The following is a 24207-nucleotide window of genomic DNA, read 5'->3' as shown; positions in this document are numbered from 1 at the left end:
TAGTTTGTCGAATACAATTTGTGCAATTGCAATTAATTATTTATAATGATTTCATAGAATCTAGTACTTAAACTTTTGCTATTAACACAGGGTGATTACGAATCATAAGCTTTTAAATGTATTCCAACAAGTGTTCAGTAAAAGTTAATTGATAACAAAATATAAATACTTACTTAAGCAATATCAATTGTCAGAATACATTTTTTGTCTAACTTTTATTTAACAGATATTTAATAGTCACCACAGTGCTATGAAATTTGAATAACCACGCAAGCAGTGGTGAATTTGGTATTCTGAATTTTCAAATATGCAGCCACACTCAGTTCTGTTTTTGTTTTCTTGTCGAGCGGTTTGAGGTGGTTCGCGTCGCTTCATTGCGCGGAATTTCCAAATTAATAAATAAACGCATAAATTTATTGAATTGTGGCACCAAAATAAATATTAAAGTTTAATTAAATGTGAACATAATATACTAAAATCTAAGGCAACACAAAAAGCGCACAAACGCGATTAAAGTTACCGAGTTAACAGTAAAGAAAATGGCGGCGTAGCACAAACAATAAGAAACAACAACAACAACAGCGAAGTCACAACTACGTAAGCAGCGTAGCTTAATAAACTCTTTTTTTCTCGGCAGCACAAAAATTAATCTGGTTTTATGTTTTACTTTTATGCGTCGCGCGCGCGCCACTTGTGTCTGTGTGAGAGTGTTTATGTGCTTGTGTGCCTGTAGAAAATGTCATAAAACGTGCAAACAACAACAATAATTGATGCCCTGTTAAAAGTTAACATTTGTTTACCTTTTGTGTGTCAACCCAACTTTCGTTGTCGTGCTTTTAATGTGATTGTATTTAGCTGCATACGGAAATTGTTAACTGAAAAGCATAACGCGTGGAAAATAGCGTTTTCCATACATTTCACAGGTGTGTATTAATCTTTTTGTTAAATTCGTAATTCTTTAAGCGGCTTTTTGCCGCAAATGTTTTTGTTTTGACGTTTGTGTCCTGTTGCGACGTTGGTGTCTGCGTCGGCGCTGACGCTGCCATCTGTCATATACCTGCTTCTTCTTCTACTAAGCTGTTGGCAGGAGCCGCCAGCTGTTCTCCAGAGTGGCCATCTGCAGGAAATTGCTTTTTGTTTCGGGATAGACTGCAGCTGCCTTTACCTCTGCTCCATCTGATCTGCTTATGCAATTAATAAACCAACACGTGTCACAGGCCGACAAAGTGTGTTACGCTCGAGCGCCGACGATGCTGACGCGTGCTACGACGACTCTGCTGCAGACAACAATGGCACTGCGGCAACTCTGGTTGTTGCTGATGATGCTTTGCATAATTTATTCTCGAATGCCGCTTGCTTCTAGTTGTTGCTGTTAGTTAACAAAACGCGTTGCTCGTGGGCAATTAAATGTTTAGGCTGTCATTCATTCTCTTCTCTTCTCTTTTCTGCTCATTATGCCATTGTCTTTTAGCAGCACTTGAGAATTCAAAGCGCGTTTACTTTAGTCTTCTTGTTAAGCTTTGTACTCGTTGTAAGTACTCAGATTGCGCCATAAAGCTCATATAAATCAATAGAAAGCGCAGTGCACACACACACATGCATATATGTATTTCACACACACACACACACGCACACAAGTTGAGGCTCCATAACTCACTTGCCATAATGGGGAGCGACTCTCGCGTCCGCTCAATATGCAGAGATTTGTGTGGGAATCAAATGACTTGACGTCGACGTCGCTTCGTTGCGTCGCAACGCAACGTAACGCAACAACAACTACAACAATAACAACGCATCGGTCCCGAGCCCAAACAGCTCCAATGAAGTGTTAGAATTGTCGTTGAGCGACGATGACATTTCGTATCTTTGAGAGAGCTTAAACTTCAATAGAGAGAGCCAAAGATAGCAATAGAGAGAAAGACAGTGAGAGCCAGAGTGCGCAAACAGGGAAATTTTAATAGAGATGGAGCCTTTTTTGAAGTTTGTGTTCAACTCGTGTGGAGCGCGTGCTCACGCTCTCTTGCTCTCTCTCTATCTTTGTTGGTATTATTGGCTTATGCGGCAAGCAAAGTGGTTGGCTCCCTAGCTAACTGCAAGAGCGTGAGTGTTTTGATTTGTTTGTCTTTTTTGTGGCACATTGCCGCACAGTGGAACCATGAAGATTGTAATTTGTAAGTTGAAGTTTACGCGAATGCTCATTAACATTTTACCTTGAAGCAGTTTAGCTCCAGTTTTACAACTTCCCATGCTAAACACGCTTAAATGCAAATGGCTTACAAACAATACATTTACTTGTTAATTGAACTGACCTCGCAACTGTTATGATACAGATCTTGGGAAAACTAAAAAAAACTAACTTATATCATAGTCATCATAGGTCGATACAATGAAAATGTCACAAAACTTTCGTGAGGTTAAAAAGAGACTTTGATCTTATTTTAATTATGTTTTTTTTTTTCAAAATAATTATTGAGCAATTCTTAACTTAACATTCATCATTTTTGAACGAACTACTAAAACTTAAAAGTTATTGCTAAAGTTGTTACCATTCATGTTGTTACAGTTTATAGTATAAATTCATTCAAAACGAATTGATTTGAAAAACCCTAACAAAACAAAAGGTGTTTGACTAATAGAGATAGATATTCTTTGAGGGACTTCTCACAGTACACTACTACCAACCTGTAAATAGGTTTTTGCACTTTTGCACCACTGTGCGAGCTTGAATGCATTTCTATGTGTTTCTGCTCCTTTTGCACACCACACACACTGCTGGGCATACGCACATGTATGTATGTAGACCTCGGTGGCTTTAATCAAAACTCGCGCTGGTTCATTTATTAACTCATTTGCCAGCGACAACAAATTGACATACAATTGTTATTGTTTCAATTGCAGCAAATTGACTTGGACTGTGTGGCAAAAACACACAATTGAAACAGAGCTTCAATTTGCGCGCACTCTCTCTTATAGCCACACTCGCTCTCTCAGGCGCGCTCTCCCTCTCTCTCTTGTTACTCTCTGGAAACAACTTTAGTAGCGTTCAGCAGGAGGACTCGCAACTTGGACTCGAACTTGAGCCGCGTTTTCAATACGCTTTGACTTGCGGTCGCTGTCGGCTCGTCGTGAACGCGCTCCGCATTCGCCTTTTTTGACTCGTTCTTCGTTTCTTTTAGCAGGCAGCAGCAGCAGCTACTAAGCTAAGCTACCAGCGGCAACTTTTTGCGCTGCCTTTTTTTTCTCATATGCTTTACTTGTTTTTTGGCCAAAGCCAACGCGCTCTTCGTCGTTCGTTTACGTGATTGTGTTGGTGTTAGTGCTGTTGTTACTCGCGCGATTGTGTGTGTGTGTGTGCTTGTATGTGAAAGAAATTTGCACAGAATTTTCCAACGCGTTTTGAATCAAGCAAATCAATCGCAATTTATGTGAAATTTATAAGTTAAGCTTATTTGGATGAAGCTTTCGTGTTTGCCATAAAAAATTGCAATAAAAATCAACGTTTTCAAATGGTAATTTACATATTTTTGGCACAGTTGTTGCAAATATTCCCAATTCACTCATCTTGTGTGTGTATATGAGTGTGAGTGCGAATGTATGAGTGTGTGTATGGATATGAATGTGCGTGTGTGTGTGTGTGTGCGTAGTAGTAAACGCACTTTGCAAGTGGGAGGCAAATAGTTGAGTACTAAAAAGTTCAATGTGTAAATGCTTCTCTCTCTCTTTACGACCTCCTCCTGTTATTCCCCTTTCTCCTTTCTCGAGATATTCTGCGACTATTACTGTAGTTGGTTGTTGTTCGCTTTTGGTGCTTTGTTCGCATTGCTCGCTTTACAACTTGTTCGCGTTTTTTTGACCATAAAGCAGAAGAAGAAGAATTGATGGCCGCTTTTGGAGGTTTGCTGCGCTGCCTCTGCTCTGGCTCTGGCTCTGTGTACGTGCTGTCAGCCTTATTTGGTCCGTCTGTCTGTCTGTCTTGCAGACTGTCTTCTTCTTCTTCTTCTGCTGCTTCTTGCACTGTCTAACTGTCTGGTGCCATATGCGCTACGCATTCGTTTTGCATTAACCGTTAACTGCACGTATGTACTGTATGTCTACGCTACTCCGCCTCTCCCCTCCTCCTCATCCACCCCTCGCCCACACTTTTGTCACATCTTCGCTGTGTGCTGCAGTTTACTCCTACGAGCTTTTTATGGGCTCTTGTTTGCTCCGTTCTTGGCGTTGCCAGATGAAACCTGAAACAAAACGCAAAGACAATGCAATAACAACTACAAAGCAATGGCAGCAACAACGTCGACGACGACAACAACAACAACAACTCCCTTTACAGGCAAAACAAGTTTATGCTGCCCGCGGCCATTGTTGTTGTTGTTGTTGTTGTTGCTGTCCTCTCCTTTGCTGTGCAAGATCAACATCTCCAGTTATCGACAGGCAGCGACACCATCTTATTTTGTTGCTGTTGCTGTTGCTATTGCTGTTGTTGCTGTTGTTGCTGACAAAACACGCTACCAACATTGTACACAACTACAACAACAAGCAGAAGAAAACATAGTCTCACACTGGGGCGTGGCAAAGCGAGCAAAAGGAAAATGTAAGAAAAATGCAACCGAAAAAACGACAAAAAAAACTTTTGTCAGTTCTCCCAGCATTTTGGGGAAAGTATAGAAAACTGTCTCATGTCATATGCAAAGCACCCGCAACAAAGATGCATTCCAACAAAATGATGGACCAGCGAGATACTCTGTGAAAGATTTCAAATGAATGAAGTTTCTTTGGGAATTGAAAATACAATTTATCATTATTTAAGATGAGTCGTTTAAGTCAACGATGAAATATTATGAATAACTACCCTATTTTTACTTAAAGATTTTTAGGAACTTTTCAAAAGAAAAGTCGAAAAATGTCTGTTATAAAAACCTTCCCACCCACTATCATTTAATAAAAATACGCATGCGATTTCGAATGTAAGTTCCGAAGATAGCCCGTAACACACACTTTTTAAGACAACAAATTTATGGCATAGATTTCAATTTTATATAAAAAAAAAAATCATTCTTTTCGAACTATCAGTACAGTGGATGATTTTAAATTGCATATCTATACTTTTCCAACGATAAAGATTGCAGGCAAAGTAATAAATATTTATAACTCTCTTCTAGTTTTTTGTTTTTGGATTGAATAAATTGTAAATATGTTATTAGACGCTGAAAATAAAATATATTTTTTAGAAATTAATCTGATAATATTGTTATTAGAGAAGGTTCTAATCTTCTAAGAAATAATCCCATAGCATTATTAACAGTTCTCTAAAAAAGGTTCCAAATAATGAAAGTATTATATAAATTCACCCGTTAGATTGAAGAATATTGTACACTTCATGTATTCTGGGACCATTCAGTATAGTCTTGATAATAATAAATCAATACATTAATTATATGCCAATGCAGACAGCTTTTGGAATGTTTTATAACTATCCATTGATGAAATCTTTATAGGGTATATCACCGAGCCGTTGTCAATAAGTCGTGATGGTAATGAAGTGTTGCCTGGGCGGTCGCTTTATCTATCGGGCTTAATGACACCCACACAACCATAGCGACTTACACACACACACACACACACAGAGACATTTCCAGTTAAGCAGCGTTAATAAACATGAGAATGAGACTCGGTTCATTTGATTTCAGCCGCCACCTCCTGACACTCCATTCGGTTTGAGGTCCAGGTCCCATGCCAAAGTGTGGCATATGAATCTGGCCATGAAGTGGTTGACAGGCGTATATGGGGAGGCATTTTATCGGGGGTGGCTGGGCAACATCAACTAAGTTGATGTGCTGCCTGGGCTGATAGATTGGCCGTGTTGCCGTTGCCATTTTATTGCGCTCCATTTGGCTGATTACTCATGCCAGTAAACTTTAACGGCGCACAGCGACAACGAGCAATTGTCAGAGAACTAAACGAATTTAAGATATCCTACATTTTCAAAGATATTTCTCTGTACATATATAATTAGGTTACAGTGACATAAAATGTTATAAACATACAAGTTTTCAAGCAGTACTTTTAAAACTCAATATTCAAAAATTCAAGAATTCTGATATGTTTAAAACTGTTTAATGTCTATGAAAATAATAACTTAAATATAATAATATGTCAAATGTATAATGTTATTCATTCTTTAAACTAAATTTTCTTTAAAAATTCGATACTTTTGTCTTTCATTCTGTCAATTATAATCTCTTTGAGATTTTTTCCTTTTAATTTAAAGCCTACGATAAAGATGGCTTACTTGCACATACACCCATTTATTTTCAGCTTATCGTTTTTGAATCTGTCACACTCCTTATAGGCATTAGTAGATCGTTTTTAATAGTTTTCTTGCCCCATTTCCTGCTATCGTCTGTCGACGATTTATCTCATAGGGATGTGACCATCTCCTTCGCATAGATATAAAGAGTATCGTGTAAGACATTTCATGGTTCTTATCGCACCCCCTTTCACAGCACTCTAACTTCACAACTAACTCCCAATACTCCCCCAAAGAGAAGCGTATAAACATTGCGGTCCCTTTGTGTTGCTCTGTTTGTATGTGTGTGTGTGTGCGTGTGTTTAAAGCACTGGTAACCATAATTATTTTTAGTTGCTCAGCGTTTTTGCTGCCGACTTCAAAACCGCAACTCCGCTACATTGTATCAATACATGTCTATCTTTGTTAGTGTGTGTGTGTGTGTCTATCGTGCTGTATGTGTGTGTGTGTGTGTGTGACGACAGCGACAATCAATAAATCTTTCAGCCTTTGCTGCCCTTTGTAATAGTTTTGTATTGTGTATTTCTAATAGGAAAACGCCGCCCAAGCGTCCGTTCAATTGCATTTCCAATCAGTTTTTATGTTATGCTACACACATATAGTACACACAATCGCACACACAACTACGAGCGCATAATCAAGTGTTATTCTTATTATGATTACTCACCACCCACACCACACCCAACTACCACAACAAAAATAACAACTACAAGCATATACATAGTATAAGAACAACAGAGACAGAGAGAGAAAAACTGCAATAGTTTTGCATTATCTACGCCAGGGGGCGTCCTGTGTACGCTATGTGTTTGCAATTAAATGCGCAAGCAACAAAAGACAACAGCAAAATGGGTTCATAAAAATGGCCAGTAGACGACAAGACAAAAGCATTCAAAACCGAAAATAAAAAGGAAAGGAATAAAGGATAGATAGAAGCAGAAAATGTTTGCCCAAAATGCAAAGCCGGCCGCACAGTTCAACAACATCTGCAAATGTGCAGCTGGGTGAATGGGGTGAGCGTGTGTATGTGTGTGGATGTGTGGGTGACAACAACAGCACAACGATAATAACAATAAAAACAACAACAAATCGCAACCCACATTTGTGCACCGTTCACCGTTTGATATACTACCCTACTACAACTCTGCTCAGTCTCTGCTGCCGCTGCCGCAGCCGCAGCCGCAGCTCATTGTGCGCGCACTCTTTCTCGCTCTCTCACTCACTCTCTCTCCATTTGGCGTTGGCTCTCCCGTGCCTTCGGCTGCAGTTTTTCGTTAATTTTCGTTTCACGTCGCATACATAAAAATTCATTAAAGACAGTCGACGCGACGACTGTCGACTGTCGACGGGCTTGTAAATGAAATTTACTACTGCCACCGTTTTGCGTGTTGTTTTTCAGCTTTTGCTCTGCTTCTCTTTTGCCTGCATTTTTTACTCCCACACACACACTCATACGTTATGAAATTTGGCACCTGCTTCTGTCGTATCATTCGTTACTCGCTCAGTGTGTGTGTTAGTGTTCGGCAACCGGCCGGGCATCGAGTACTTTAATCGAACAGGTGGCCGCTGTTGCAGTTCGCTTGTTATCGATAAACGTTATTGCTCTGCTAATCGTTTTGGAATTTAACTGTTTCACTAGAACTGCAAATTAAAGCTTTTTTCTATTATTGTTTCCAAGTATTTTGCGGCTTTGTTCACTCGTTCATGTTAATGACATGCTCCGGCAGAAACAGCCCTGTTCGTGACTTCTGCCAGATTTACGCTAACGCTGCCAACTTCGCCTGCCTGTGCATTTTTGAAGTGTATTATGACGTCGCGCCTAGACAAGTCAGCCCCCCAACCCCAAATGCAACCCACAGTCAACGAACTTTGACATCGTCTCCGTCTCTCTCTATCTCTCCCTCTCCTCTCGGTCGGCCTCTCTTCGTTCTAGCTGTCGTCGCCCCTTCGTGTTTGCTTTTGGTTGTGTTTTTGTGAATGAAATTTGTAATACGATGCTACTGCGGCGGGAGCACAGTGGGTCAGTAGCAATCTTTCTAAGATGCACTTTGGGAAAAGAGTGACAAGTCCATGGTTGGGTTCTATATATTAAATTCTTTGTTCTTACTGACTGACTTTTACCTTATTAGCTGGGAGGCTGGTACTTGATGTATAAATACTGATGTTGGTCTATCAACTATCAACGCATAGATCCAAAGATAATAGCTAGGCTCCATTTTTAGCTTCCAATATATATATACAGAAAAATTACTATTGGCCGGTCACAAGTTTTGTCCAGCTAACAGGGGTGACCTCCTAAAGAAGATAAATATACATGACAACCAAATCCAACGTTGCTCAAAAAGTGCCCTTATAAAATAATGACATTTTCACTATCTACACATTTTTTGTCCTGTATGTCCTAACTAATTAAAGCCTTTCCAAACGGTAATAGCTAGGAGGCTGACAAAAAAGTACATTTTCATATCAAATAGAACCGCGAACGATGCTGCATAGCAAGCTGGAAGTGGATTCTGATAACAAAAACCTTCAACGCTGTATTCCTCTTAAATCAATCTCACCTTGCCAGACAAAGGCACTTTCATTTGAATAAAGTCGATGATTCACCTTGTAAACAAAGGCAACAATTTCTTTGTTTATGCATACACTTTAAACAAGCTCACTAATTTTGTGATTTACTCTGCATAATTTTTCTGAAATTGGTAATAAATCGATCGGAAATTAAGATAAAATTATGCATATTAATGAATTAATCTAGTTCAGGGTTACAATCGGTAGTCAGAAATGTCTTTTATCAATATGTTTTATGTGAAATCCACAAAATAAATTTAAATTAAGAAATGTCACTTTTTCTCTAGTTGCTGCCACTGTGCAACGCTCGTGTTCTGGGGCAGTTTATTGACTTGCCGCAGATGCGCGCGCGCGCGTAAATAGTGTGACCCTATTTTTAGCTGGAGCAACATAAAAAAAAAAAAAAACAAAATAAAAATGTATGGCCAATTATGCAGATTTTCACTGCGCACACACATCTGCTGCACATCTGTTCCCGATTCTCAGTTCCCCTCAAAACAAATATCTAATGCAGTTGCCTCTTATTTGTGTTTGTGTGTTGTTTTTCTTTGCAGGAGTCGCCGCAGCTAATTTGGCCAGCGCGGCCAGCAGAAACAGAGGCGCGAAATGCATCGTTCACTGAAGCCGCACGCATCCACGGCACAAGCTAAGAAGGTACAGCCGCCGACAATACCTGGTGACCCACCGGTGACGCCCTCGTCGCCCCTAGGCCATCATCAGCCAGTGATACCGCTATACAGGCTGAGCGGACCCCTGCGGCACCATCAGCAACAACTACAACATCAACAACAACAGCTTCAACTGGATGATGGCATTTGCAGCATGAGTGGCAGCAGCATTGTCTCATCGCCCTCGCTGGAGGAGGGCGGCTTTAACTTGCCACGCGAGACGAGCGTGGCGCTGCGCATGAAGGATGAGGCAAGCACCGGGGCAGCAGCTGCAGGTGCAGGCTCTGGCAGCAAGCCCCCAGCACAAGCTCCGCTCCCACCCAGCATTGTGGCATGTCCACCGCCCGTATTCTGTGCCACATTGCGCGAACCGCTGACGCACAAGGCAGCGGTCTACTATCATCAGCAGCTGGCGTTGCAAGAGGATCAGGGCATTGATCTGACCCAATCGCCGGGACGTGATTCGCCGGGCTCTTCGTCGGGCTCCGCTGGATCGGGTTCGCGTCATAGCACCGCCAGTCTGGACTCAGGACGAGCGTCCTCCTACTTAACGGGCGTCTCCTCATCGGGTGCATCGATACGTGCTCCGCTCTCGTCGCCACGCTGCAGCTCGGTCAGCTCGTGTTCGATTGGCAGCGTCGATAGGCAGCGGAATGATGAATTGATTATCGACTGGCTGCTGGAAATGAAACATGAGGAGTACGCTCAGCTCTTCATTGCTGCTGGCTACGATTTGCCAACGATTGCGCGCATGACGCCCGAGGATCTCACTGCGATTGGCATCAAGAATCCGCATCATCGTGAACGCATCAAGCAGCGCATCGACAAGCTGCAGGTGCTCGACAATTTGCCACATTTTGTGCCGGTAAGTAAACAACAACAACGCACCCAGCAACCAGCTAGTTCCGCTTTTCGCTTTTCTATCTAATCAGCTAAGCAACTCGTGATATTTGCATAAAGTCAACTTAGTCATACATACATGTATGTGTCTCTGCAGTCTCAGCAATTTGTCAAATTGGCATTAATTATGGCTAGTGGAGGTGAATAGTGCTAGGGATGAACGATGATGAAAATACCCGTTTTGTATCTAGGGAATATCGAACAAATTACTGAAAGATTGCAACTCAAGGAAAGCTGTTAATATTCATTACGAGTTAGTTAACTGCTTTACTAATACTTACTATTTTATGACGTAATATTGTAGTGTTATAGGGTTATTTTTATATTTTGACACATCGATATAATTGTACTATTATCGATTGAGGTTTTTATTTAAAATTGTTTAAAAGAGTTAACTGTCGTGAATTTGTTGAGTCTTAGAAAAAAGAATTGCTTGGAAGGCACGAAGCCTTTAAAGGGAAACCGTTCCAAAGAAACCACCTTAAAACTGCAGTCAAATGAACTAGAATATCCGCTAGACATGTGCAATAAAAGCAAAACATTATGAAAGCGGTATTATCGTTCAAATATACCAAATTAATATACTAAAAATATGCCAACGGCTAAATTAGGTGCAACGAAATACTTCTACATTAAAAATATACCACAGAATGCAAAATATACCAAGTATAAAGTATAGTAATCAATTATAAGACATCAATATTAAAAAGTTTTCATTGAAAAAGAAGATAGGTAAATAACAAAGGCAAAGGCGACTTTATGGTTAAAATATACCGAATTGATATACCGAAAGGTATTAAAATACACCAACAGATAGATATATTTGGTATAACGATATACATCCGTTAAAAATATACCATAGATTAGAAAATATGTTAGTAAAAAAAAGTAGTAAGTAAAAGGAATCCTAGACTAAAATGCTTGCATGAGATATTCTTTTAAAATGTGAAACAAGAAAGTAGCAATAAAAACGTTAATGAGTCTTCATTTAGAATTGAAGTATCGAAGTTGTCTACTATCTAAGATAGTAATCGCACGAATTCAATTATTCAATGAGCAGATAATCAAGTGAAATGCACTAATCAATTCATTTATTACACGATTAGTTACATTTTCAAATTGTCTTTTTCTCCTGCTGCGTCTTTAAAGATCTTTTCTAACCATCATTGAGAATTGCAATCGTTAATTGCTCTTCTCGTGTTGTCGTTATCGGATTGATTAGCGCACTTAAGCTGATTTTCTAAGCCGCCATCTGTTAGTTAGCTTAATTAACCGCGACTTAAATATCAGTTGATATACGTTAACGTTATATACTTTGCACGTAAGAAGATCTCGAGTCTCATCTCTAGTTGCTAGCCATGCTATTCCAGCTCGTTCGCTTTCTGTGTTTGCTTGTTTATTTCTGTATATGTATTTTTTCGCAGCTTATCTTTAAAATATTTCATTAAAAAAGCATTTGCAATCGTGCTGCAAAAACTTGTTTCCCACATACTGAGCCCCACATAAAAAAGCGCCGTCAGCAAGTTGTTGATTTTTTTTTTGTTTTATTTTATTGTTAATGAAAGAATTTCGTTTAATATGCGCACATTAATTCCCATCAGCAATTCATTAAACACACTTGGTAACATAAACAGATACCAAACACAAGCATATAAAATAAATAATAAAAAAACCAAAACCAAAACAATCAAACATAAAACAAAAGATTCGTAAAGTTCCCTCTCCCTATTTCGCTTTGTCTGTCTGTGACACTTTACTCCGTGTCTTTGTGTTGAATTGACATTTTGTTGAGCTAGTTGGGGCATCAAGATGTAGATCAGCAGAAATGTCGCCTCGAGGTTCTGCCGAGGCTAATTGAGCGACTTAAATCCGGTGATCTTTAGCATTGATCTGACAGATCAAAGTGCTAGTCAAGTGCATGTGCATCGTGTCTTACTTCGATACGATTAATTGCTGGCAAAAGCGCCGTATTTATTAGATTGCAATGAAAATAACATGAGATTACCAGTTTCCACTTAAGTGCAAACAAGTATTCTTAATAACTTTTTACAGGCTCCTTCAACATATGCAAATCTTATGCAATTAAGTCCAAAGTATATCTTGATTTACTCGCTACTCTTTGCTTTCGCAGAATCTTTCATTACTCATTCGCTTATTGTAGTTTTGCCGATTATCATTCACTTGGCTTAATCTCAATGCTCAACTTTCATCAGAGATACTGTCAATAAACACCACGTGACCCAGACACGCTTTAAAAGAAAAGTCGCTTCGTTGTCTTATCCACATAATATTTTATTGTTTTATTTATTTGCCACAATATCCGAAATAAGACGTGACTCGATGAAATGCAAGCTTATATAGTCGCATATCGATATGCACTTCACGTTCGCCCCAAACAAGCCCTCGACACTCGATACAAGTTTTCCATGTCCAAAAGTGGTGATCAGTCCCTCTTAAAACCCCATTTTAAGAAGTCACTGCGCATTACAACTGAAATATATCAACAAAAATTATAAACGTAATCGTTAAACGTGACATAAAACTTCCATTTAAGTTGTCAAAAGTAACTAGGAATATGCAAAACATTGTACATATATATAAATATATAATATACCCTGTAAGAATCACGATTTTAAGTCCGCAGTATTGATAGGAAACATAATCAACAATTTTGTGTTGTAGTTGCATTATCGACTTAAGATCTAAGGTAACATTTGCCGATATAATGTTTGATTTTCATCTAATCTAATCACTTTTGTGATATTCGCATTATCGAACTACTTACTTAATTGATATACATTCTGCAATGTTCTCTATAATTGAGACTATCGATTAAAATTCTGTGCTAATGTTTCTAGCTTACTTTTTGACCTGCAATCAATTTAGCTTAGCATTGAATTTATAAAATATTTATCGCTGCGATAATTATAGAAACCAATTTAAATTCTACTTGGTGATTGTATCAAACCGAAACAATCAGCTCAAAATCTCATCGAATGTCATTGCTTCGATAGTAATATGAACAATTGCTATGCAAATTTGCAATCAAAACTATCGATTAATGATTTAAGTTCTTATTTGTAGCTTACTTTTTAATATGCCATAAAAAAATATTATAAAATATAGAAACCATTTAAAATACTATTCTGTCAAAACGAAGTAATTGGTTTAAAATCTCATCGACTGTTGAAATTCCTTTGATTATTCTCTCAACAAACTATCGATTTGATTTTGAGCTAATATTTCTACCTTACTCTTTGTCGTTAATTTAGCTTAGCATTGAATTTATAAAATATAATTATAGAAACCAATTTGAATTATATTTGGTGATTCTATAAAATCGAAACAAAATCTCATCGAATGGCATTCTTTCGATAGTAATCTCAACAATTGTTATGCAAATTTGCAATCAAAACTATCGATTAAAGATTTGAGTTAATATTTCTAGCTTACTTATCGATAAAGCTTAGCATTGGAATTATAAAATATTGTAGAAATCATTTCAACTACTATTTGCCAATTTAATTAAACCAAAACAACAGTTTAAATCTCACAGAATACTGAAATTCCTTCGAGTACTCTCAACAAACTATCGATTTGAGATTTGAGCTAATATTTCTAGCTTACCTTTTGTCATGCCATCAATTTGGCTTAACAATGAAAATATTATAGAAACCAATTTGAATTCTATTTGGTGATTCTATAAAACCGAAACAATCGGCTCAAAATCTCATCGAATGGCATTCCTTCGATAGTAATCTCAACAATTGTTATGCACATGATCCGATCATAGTTTAATTCTCATGCATTCATCACGGGTTTACTCCAACCCCAACTTGAATTGAAATGACAAATACGTTTCATTGGCCACAATTCCACAATGGACACGCCAACAATAACCTGCAGCTTTCGAGTTGCATTTGAATTTCGTCTGATTCATTGATTTCGTCAGCTCCTCCAGCAGCAGCAGCAGCAACTCAAGCTTGAACACTCGCATTCCCCTCCATCCACCCACCTGAAGCTGTTGTTGTTGTCGTGGGCTGTAAGCTGCCCACCTGCGTCTAATGAATGTGCTTACAAAATGCATGTGTTTCTACTCTCAAACTGAAAACTAAAAACTGAACATATAAATATCATTTATCGCATCGTATCTGTATCTCAAGTCTCTTGTATCTAGCTCAGAAACTCAAATTTGAACCGCATTCCATAGTTACTCGCTCTTAATTGCTTGTTTCAAATTATAACCTGCGGTTAGTTTTCATTTTTCAGCTATGAGATTTGAGTTATCATTAAATCTTTTGTTTTCCATATGAAATGAACACATTTATTCCATATGCCAATACATATATCTCAAACCGATTTCAAGCTTTGCAATTTTTCAAACTCACAAAATGACCTCAGCTTTTGTTATTTGATTTTTGTTAGCTTGGCTAAAAAATGCGCGATAATTTTTTTTAGTAGTTGTATAGAATTTTTTTTATATATTTGTATATTTTTTTGTTGTGTTTTTATTGTTACGAGTATTTGTTGTTGACGCTGTTTGCCGCGCTTCGTGACTGTTTTCGCAAGTTTGTTATTTTTTTTTTGCTGTGTCGTTGGTTGAGTTACTCAGTCTTTCGACTCTTATCGCTCTCCAAGCACCCCATTGAGCTACACAGACTTTTGTTGATCTTGAGCGACAACGTCGCCTTGGGTGTGGTTTCAGACTCCAACGCTTTGCCGGAGGGGGAGGTACTTATATCACACTGACAGCTTAGCTCTCTATAGAGACCAGAGTCTATATATGTATACAGTTGATGCTGGGAATATGAAAGTTTTCTGCAATCGCATGCAAATGTGTTAGGGGCAGCCTCATTAGCTGGCATTCTACAAAAAATAAACAAGACAAAATAGTTATATAGACACGTAAACATTTCCCACATCCGAACCCGGCACTTTCTTTATCTGGCGAGCAGCGAAAAAGGAAATAAAGCGAAATACCTCAGAGGCAAAAGCAGAAGCAGAGAGACAGACGCAAAGACAGAGAGAAAAAGGTTATTAAACAACGTCAACAACGATATGTCGTTGCCAATCTCTTGGCGCATTCCCAGTTCCATTCCTTTCCATAAAGCCAAAAACCAAAAACCGCAATCAACCAACGACCTTGACGTTGTTGTTGCCGTTGTTGTTGTTGTTGCTGCTGTTATTATTTTTGTAGCCGTTATTAGACACTCTCAAATGGTATTTAGTTTTCGGCCTGACGTACTCTAATGTTTTTTAGCTAAAGTATATACTCTTTTTTTTTTCTCTCTCTCTCTCTGTTTCGTTGGGTACGTAGGAAAAAACCAGTTTTTGTTTTTCGAGTTTGTTGTTTTCTTTTGGTCGCATTTATGGTGACCATCGACGTTGTCGACGCTGTTGTTGTTGTTGTTGCTGTTGCTGTTGATGTTAGCTGTTGCTGCTGCTGTGCGGATCTGTTGGTGTCATACCATATGCTACCTGCTAATGAGCTTTAAAGTAGAAAACAAAATATATATATAGATGCGGATAATTGTATACCGCCCGAATGACGTTAAATAAATATTTTTTTTTTTCGATTTTATGGAAAATACGGCGTGGCTAGTCAAGTTAAGTTATGCTCTCTACAAACATCAAATGATTAGCATCTTCGGATTGCGATTGAAGCGTTGTTGTAAGTTTGCTTAACAGTCTTAAGATTACCAACTGCAGTAGTTTATTTAGGCCTATGCAGTCGCTGAAGCTAGGTCGCGAGTCTTGTGAAATATTACTGTAGGATGGGATAATAATATAGGAAATCTATGATGGGATAATAATATAAGAAATGTAGATATACGAGAACTGAATTCGGCAATTTGTTAACTATGAAAATACAACTGCATTAAAACTCTAAATTATAATACTATTAAAAAAACAATTGAAGCTATATTTTAGTATTTATAATGTGTAGACTTTTAATGGGACGTTTTTCATGTAGAATAGTATTAAAAATGTAGATTTATAAGGAATGAATTTGCACTGCTTTACTAAAATTCATAATATGTCTGTGGTTTTCAGAAGGATTTTGAAAGAAATCACACTGCGTAAATTGCTTAATTTAAACTGCGGTTTTTTAACTGCGGTCTCCAGAAGGATTGCGAAATATAACTGCGTAAAACCTCTAAATTCTAATACAATTCAAAAACAATTGAAGCTATAATATAATATTTAAAACGTGGAGACTTTTCCTATTAAAAGTTATTCATGTAGAATGTCTTCAAAAATTTAATCTATGAGAAGTGAATTAATTGGACATTACTTAACTATAAAACATACTACTTTTAGAAGAATTGGGAACTTAATATTACCATATATTTAAAATTAACTATTGTATAATACTATTCAAATACGAATGAAGCTATAGTATTGGATATGTGGAGACTTTTAATGGAAAGTTATTCATGTAGAATAGTCTTAAAAATTAAGATCTATAAGGAATGAATTAGAAAGTTTTTTAAATACTATTAAAAAGTGTATACGGTTCTAAAAATAACTTTGAAATAAATACAACTGCGTAAAAGATTTTAATTAAAATGCTAATCAACATTTTTTTTTTAAATTGCGGTTTCTAGAAAGATTATTAAATAAATAAAACTGTGCTAACCATATAAATTACTCCAGAAAGTACTACAATAGAATATTAACATTATTACAACAATAAAATATACTAATGGCAATTGGAGTAAACTTGTCAAACGCATATGCAAGTGGGAGTTATGTAAATTAGAATTTCTTGTGATATTTTACAAATTTAGAAATTAATGTAGACAAATGGTTCAGAGTGAGAGTTATATATAGCTAAATTCTCCACCTTAAAGAAGTCGTTTTAGAAAGACTTGGAGATATTTAAGTAAGCTTTAGCAGAATAAAGCTTTTTCAAAACAAAACAATGTAAAATAGAATAAGAATATAACGCAATATGCAAATCTATGTATATGTCATTAAGCCGAGAACACTTTTTGTATAAAGTGATAATTTGTGTAGAAAAATTCCATTAAATGGTAGCGTCCTTGAAAAGTCTCCACAGCCCATGCAAAATCACGCACAAGTGAGTGATCGAGAGAGGGACAGAGATAGAGAGACACAGAAGGAGAGTGAGTGGTGTAACAGCATCCACATATGTACATACATACATATGCACAATATTCACACACGCTTAATTAAATAGAAATCAACGGCAATTTAGACGGCTAGCAAAAGAGCAATCGCTTCAAAAGTTATTAACACGTCACACGAAAAACAAGAAGGAAAAAATGTTGATGATTTTTGACTGCGTATGTGAGAGTCTGTCTATGTGTGTGTGTGTGTGTGTGTGTGTGTGGCTACCGTTTAATGGCAGACAGCAGCACAGCAGTTACAACAGCAACAACAACAACAACGACGACGACGTCGACAACGAGTTTTGTGTCTCTTTACTCGTTTCTTTATGTTTGTGCTTTGACGCGATTTATGTCATATCTTATCAATTACAACTGATTAGAGCTGCGACGAGCTCATCATCAGACATCGAGAGTGCGAGAGAGAGTGAGACAAATGCAATGCCCAGTGTAACCAGCAAAACTAAACACAATTCCCTAGCTAAGCCCCCTAACCCTTACTTCTCTCTTGTCTGCCCCTTCTCCTCAGTCTGCAGAGAACAGAGATTGGAATGGGATCTGGTATCAGCTTTGGCCTGGAATTAGTTCATGGACAATTTGTTGCTTGGCTGCTCCCGCTGATGGGGTTGGCTTTAATCAAATGCGATTAGCTGTCACACAGACAGAGACACACAGACATACAGATTGAGTTTACAACTAATTCGAATATTTATTTCTATATTTGTTTGCAGGGCTCCATTGAGGAGTGGCTGCAGCTGTTGCGTCTGGAGGAATACATTCAGCCGCTGCTCGAACAGAACTACAAAACGGTGCGCGATGTAACCCAAGTGACTTGGGAGGATCTCGAGGACATTGGCATCGTTAAGCTGGGACATCAAAAGAAGATTCTGCTTGCCATCAAGCGGGTCAAAGACATCATCAGCGGCAAATGGAATCCAGGTGGTGCCAATGCCTATCAGCAACAGGTGAGAATCGTCTGGCAATAGTTGTTATAAATCACACTTATAGATAAATGTTAGATCATTAATTAAATCATGGAATAATACGCGCTGTTATGGAGGCGTCTTAGATAAACAATTCGATTCGAACTTTAGAGTGTTATCTGACGTATTTTTTGAGGGCGCGTCTTCAAACGGAAAATTTTAAACGTTTTTTAACTTTGTGTGATATTTTCAATTGTTTTACTTATTTGTTCAAGTCCAAAGACTAAAGTGTAGAGTTTAATTTCACTTTATTTGTAAAAAATATTTATGAAGTTCTTCGAATTCCATTTTATTTGTTCTTGTGGGATGTAAAATTATTAAGTTTTACTATGCACTTGTAAACTTAATTTTATGTTTTATTTACTTTTCTTAAGTAACTTTGACAATCATTAAAAAATTCGATTGATTTTTGCTAAATTTCTTCTGCAATTATTCAATTATATTTATTTCGCTTAAATAAACTGGTTTCAAATAGTATAAATTTCCCCTATAAAAAAGTTTTTTTTTTGGTTTTTTATTCGCCAAAATTGGTTTCTTATACATTATCGTTGTAATTGTAATGACGGATTAAATAGTTTTTTAATGAAATGTAATTCCATTTATTCATTTTCATATTCCATATTTAATCTTTAGTTGTTTCACTTTATTTCAATTTTTTTTTTAATTTATAATTTTTTTTTAAATACGTAATTTGTTTCTATACTTTAACGCATTAATTAAAATGGCAAATTAGATTCAATTTTAATATTTTTATAATAAAATGTTATGTATTAGTTTTAAAAAATATATCCTATTCCAAAGTTTCAAAGTTTCCCATAGTGTGAAATTTGTTTTCCATCCAGGTTTAATAATTTAATCAATTAAATTTCATGCATTACTTTCAAAAAAATATTTTATTGTAATTGTAGACACTATTTTTGTTTTGTAGTTACTCAATTTAATTTCATAATATTTAATAATATATTATAATATTCTTTCCAATCATTTCTAATACTTAAGTTTCTTATAATTAAATTTAAATTGTGATTCATATCCATTTTGTTTCGTTACCTTCTTTAAGATTGATCTAATTTGATTATTTAATATTATAATATTCCTTACACTTATTTATAATTCTCTTAAATGTGAAATTTGTTTCTTATTCTTAATTATAAACAGTTACTCACATTCATTTGATTGATTTCTTTACCTTCTATAAAATTTTTCTAATCTGTTTATTTACTCAATTTAATTTCATAAAATTTTATGATATATCTTGCAATCATTTGTACTACTGAAGTTTAAATTGTGATTCATATTCATTTTGTTTCGTTATCTTAAAAATTTATCTAATTTGATTATTTACTCAACTTAATTTTATAATATTCCAGGCAATTATTTCTATTTCTCTTAAATATGAAATTTGTTTCTTATACTTAAGTTTAAATAGTGACTCACATTCATTTTAGTTCGTCACCTTCTATAAAATTGTTTTAATCTTTTATATAATCAATTTTATTGTATATTATTTTATATTCCTTGCCATTATTTCTAATTCTCGTATATATAAAATTTGTTTCTTATACTTAAGTTTAAATTGTGATTCATATTTGTTTCATTACCTTTAAAATGTACGTATCTTTGATTATTTCCTTAACTTAATTTTATAATATTCCTGGCAATTATTTCTATTTCTCTTAAATATGAAATTTGTTTCTTATACTTAAGTTTAAAAAGTGGTTCGCATTCGTTTGATTTCGTTGTCTTTTTTCTTTATAATTTTTCTAATTTGATTATTTATGTTCTCTCTCTGTTTACTTTCATCATAATTTGATTAATGGACTGACCCCGTTAGGAGTACCAACGGAAGCCCTGGCAATTCAATGTCCCCATACCGAGTACGCCATCTTGTGGCTGGGACTACACCAAGATCTATGCGACGAGCAATGTGAACGCGACGACGTCGTCATCATCGTCGACATCGTCGTTGGCCAATGGTCACAGCGGTGGCCTCTCGGCTGCCAGCGGGGGGGATGCCTATTACTGCACGGGCAGCAATCACGAGTGTTGCAACGGCAACGATGTGGTGCTCATTAAGGTGGGTGCTCTCTTCTCTTCTTCTTCTGTCTCTTCTTCTCTCGTTCTCTGAATGGTGCTCGACAAATGTCAGTTGTGTTGTCAGTCGTCTGCAATCGTCCTTGAACTTTAAGTGCTACATGCCAGATGCCACATGCCACATGCCACACTCGGTAATAGTAATACAAACACTCTTCGCGTTGCGTTGTCTATTGCAGGTGCGACAGCCGCGTGGCAAGAGCCTCGAATCGCTGGAGGATATTCATGACAACAGCACGCGCAGCCATTTGACCTTTAGCCATTACACGACCACGGACTACGGACACTTTGGGCCGCCAACGACAGCGGCCGCAGCAGCAGCGATGGCAGCCGCTGCCACGCTGCAACAGCAGCAACATCATCAACTGCTGCAGCAACAGCAACAACAACAACAGCAGCAACAGGCGGCAACAGCACGACTGTTGGGCAACAATGCGGCAGCAGCGATGGCTTGGCGGCGTTCCTACGACGATGGCGACATAACACCCACCAACGATGCCACACGCGAGCTGCTCTATGAAGAGGGCGGCGGCACCTTGCCACGCCAGCAGCGGGGCATACTTCAGCGAGCCGTGCTGAACACGATGCCGCCACTGGAGCATCATCACTACATGAATGCGGCGGCGGCGGCGGAGTATGTGACAGCCGGAGGTGCAGACAGTGCAGCAGTAAGTTCGTCTTAAGTTGCTGCTCGAGTCTAGTCTTCTAATTGCAACTACTTTTTCTCTCTGTAGGCCTACTTAAGCGGCAGTCCATTGGCGGGCAAGAAGATTGCGCCAGAGCCACCGCGACGTCATTGCAGCATACGCAACTCGCGTCAGTTGAGTGTGGAGGCAACGCCACAAGGAGCAGCCGGAGTTGGAGTCGGAGCGAGCAATCAACAGCAGCAGCAACAACAGCAGCCCATGTTCTATGGCCACACAGCACCGCATTGGCAGCAACATCAAGCGGCTGGCGGCAACTCTCAGCAACAGCAGCAGCAACCAATCTATGCCAACTATGCGACCATACAGCAGACAACGGCGGAGATACACTGCGAGAAGTATCACGACAACAAGTCGAATTCCAGCATCGATTCGATCGACACGATACCGTTTGCCAATGAGAACACTGGCACCATCAAGCAGCGTCTGCTCAATCGTCAGGAGCTGCAGGCTGGCGGCAATGCGGCATCATCAGCAGCCGCTGGAGCAGCTGGTGGACATCATGCGGCCGGGACGCACTTGCACTCCTCCAGCTCCAGTTCCAGCTCGTCGTCAACGAACACCATTGCCAACATTGCGCACTCGTTTCACTCGCTGAAATCTTCCAGTTCGCTGCATGACGCCACGCTCGCTCGCAGCGACAGCATGAACAGCACAGCGAGCGCCGGCAGCAGCGCCCTCCACTTGCGTTCGCCCACTTTGGATGTGGCCAGCAACAGTGGCAGTGGCAACATCAGCTGTAGCGGCATTGAGCCAGCAGCATCTCCTGATGCAACAACAGTGGCTGCCCCTGCCGTGCCCGTGACGACAGTGCCACCAAAAGTATCGGTCAATGTGCTCAACGATATTGGCAACATGCTGGCAAACTTAACTGACGAGCTGGACGCCATGCTCGAGGAGGAGAAGCGTGTGGGTCTCAACATTGACAGCGAGTAGACTCGCAACAACAACAACAACAATAACAATAATCCGAAAGCAAAGTTTCCTTAAGGTGAACACACAACTCCCACAACTCTCGTCGTACCAGAGTAACGAGAATGAATGAATTCACGTAGTGTAGCTGAATTTTTTTGTAATTTGTAGTCCCGTGTGTAGTCGACAAATTCTTGGTTTTCAGCCATCGTCAGATTTCAGTTTTGTTTTTTCTATGTTTTAACAATAATTTTTGATTTGGAAATAAGAGCAAAGTTTGCAATTTAGAGCAACATTCGTTGACTCTTTCTACTAATTTATGTTAGCTGTGGTAGTATCAAAAATGAATGAATATGAATGTTGCATTTAATGAACCTACCTAAATTATTAATAATATAAACAAACCATTGTATAATTTATCAGACATTCCAAAATTCTGCTCTACACGTTGCTTGATACTACCCTAGGGCTATAGCTGAATAAGTTCTTTTGTTAATATGTATTACGACATGGCCAGTTTTATTAATTATGATTATGATTACGATATTCGCATACACAACATTCGAAGTGTGTATAATAAACATGTAACTTGAACAACTACAACAGAAAAGCTTTTGAAACACGTATACTTTTGTACTTTCCCTAGAAAACCGAACAGAAAAAAAAGAACAAGAAAAATGAAGAATAAAAATATCTAAGCAAATTATGAAAATTAAGCGCTAATTGCAAATGGCAAGTATGCAACAATTGCATAGTTAATATATAGCATAAAATATATATATATATGATGTATACATATAATAAATATAATATTTAAACAACAAAATCATTTATATGGCAAGTATTTAGTGGTTTGATACTATACGACAAAACAAAGCATACATTTATAAACAGAAACAAAAGACGCACAGAAACCGAAAACACAAACAGTTTAACTACAAAGTAAAAACATTTCTACTACAAAAATGAGCTACAAATTGCATTTTTACAGGCTTTTTAGTTATTAAACAATTGTATTTCCGTTTCAAATTGAATCAAACTACAAGAATTCAGTTGTATTTTATATATATTTTAAATATGTATACAAAACAATACGATACAAAATGAAAACAAGATCTATATGAATGTATAATTAAGTGTTATTCCATATAAACTATAAAAATTCATTATATTAAATATAACAAATTATATTATATATATATATATAAATATATTAGCGTTACATTAAGAGCAAGCAAATACGGGCATCAATGCTAAATAACGTATAGAAATTCCGTGGTATACACTTCTATTGCCTTTCTTTATCATTTACTTAAATAAACATTTTTTAGTAAAAAACATAGAATTTCTTTTCGATTATCATTTTCAGTTGTAAAGCAAATTTTTTGCGCTGAGTTAATTTGTTTTGGTGCGCATATCATTAGAAAATGAAATTGGAAATTGAAATATACATATACGTATACATATATGCATATTCAAACACATATATTAACAAAAAGCAAAACAAATCACACAACATGTAAAGCACATAATGGACAAAACCAAAATGATCGAGAAACCCAACAAACAAATAAAATAAAATTTCATAATAAAAACCTCAACGTTGTTTCCTTTGTCTCCTAAAAAGTTGGAGGTGAGCAAACATGTTTAAAATGTTTAAACAAAATTTGTTAATAATTAAAACATAATTAACGGATCATTTTCCATTTCTATGTGAGCTATGTGAAATTAATGCTTCTCATGGTAGAATCATCTCAATTTTTTTTTTAATAATTTGTGTCAAGAGAAATTTTTGATATCATTATGTAAATTTTTTTAATAATTTATTAGAATCCATCTGAAGTTTTGACCATGTTTTGATGAGGAACAAGTCTGTCTGATAGATGGCATGTGTGACATCAGTATTCATCAAACTGTAATATAATTTTCACATTTTAT

General features: G+C 37.4%; 1 protein-coding gene across 3 annotated transcripts; it reads left to right on the top strand.

Moving 5' to 3' along the window:
- Nucleotides 1-333: 333 nt before the first annotated feature.
- Nucleotides 334-23829, top strand: LOC132792755 (uncharacterized). 3 transcript variants are annotated; one of them, XM_060802220.1, is made up of 6 exons: nt 336-923; nt 9430-10408; nt 18308-18541; nt 20394-20636; nt 20833-21321; nt 21388-23827. In XM_060802220.1, the coding sequence occupies exons 2-6, from the start codon at nt 9482-9484 to the stop codon at nt 22291-22293; spliced, it is 2799 nt and encodes a 932-aa protein (XP_060658203.1). In that variant the 5' UTR covers nt 336-923; nt 9430-9481; the 3' UTR covers nt 22294-23827. The 3 variants fall into 3 exon arrangements, with proteins under 3 accessions (XP_060658205.1, XP_060658203.1, XP_060658204.1); XM_060802221.1 differs by lacking the exon at nt 336-923 and adding an exon at nt 3111-3509; XM_060802222.1 differs by lacking the exon at nt 20394-20636 and having other exon boundaries at nt 334-923; nt 21388-23829.
- The last annotated feature ends 378 nt before the right edge of the window (nt 23830-24207 follow it).

Source organism: Drosophila nasuta, chromosome 3 (assembly GCF_023558535.2).
Source record: "Drosophila nasuta strain 15112-1781.00 chromosome 3, ASM2355853v1, whole genome shotgun sequence".
In the NCBI taxonomy this organism is placed as follows: Eukaryota; Metazoa; Arthropoda; class Insecta; order Diptera; family Drosophilidae; genus Drosophila; species Drosophila nasuta.
Note: the sequence above shows the minus strand (reverse complement) of the source record. Positions and strands in the feature narration are given on the sequence as shown.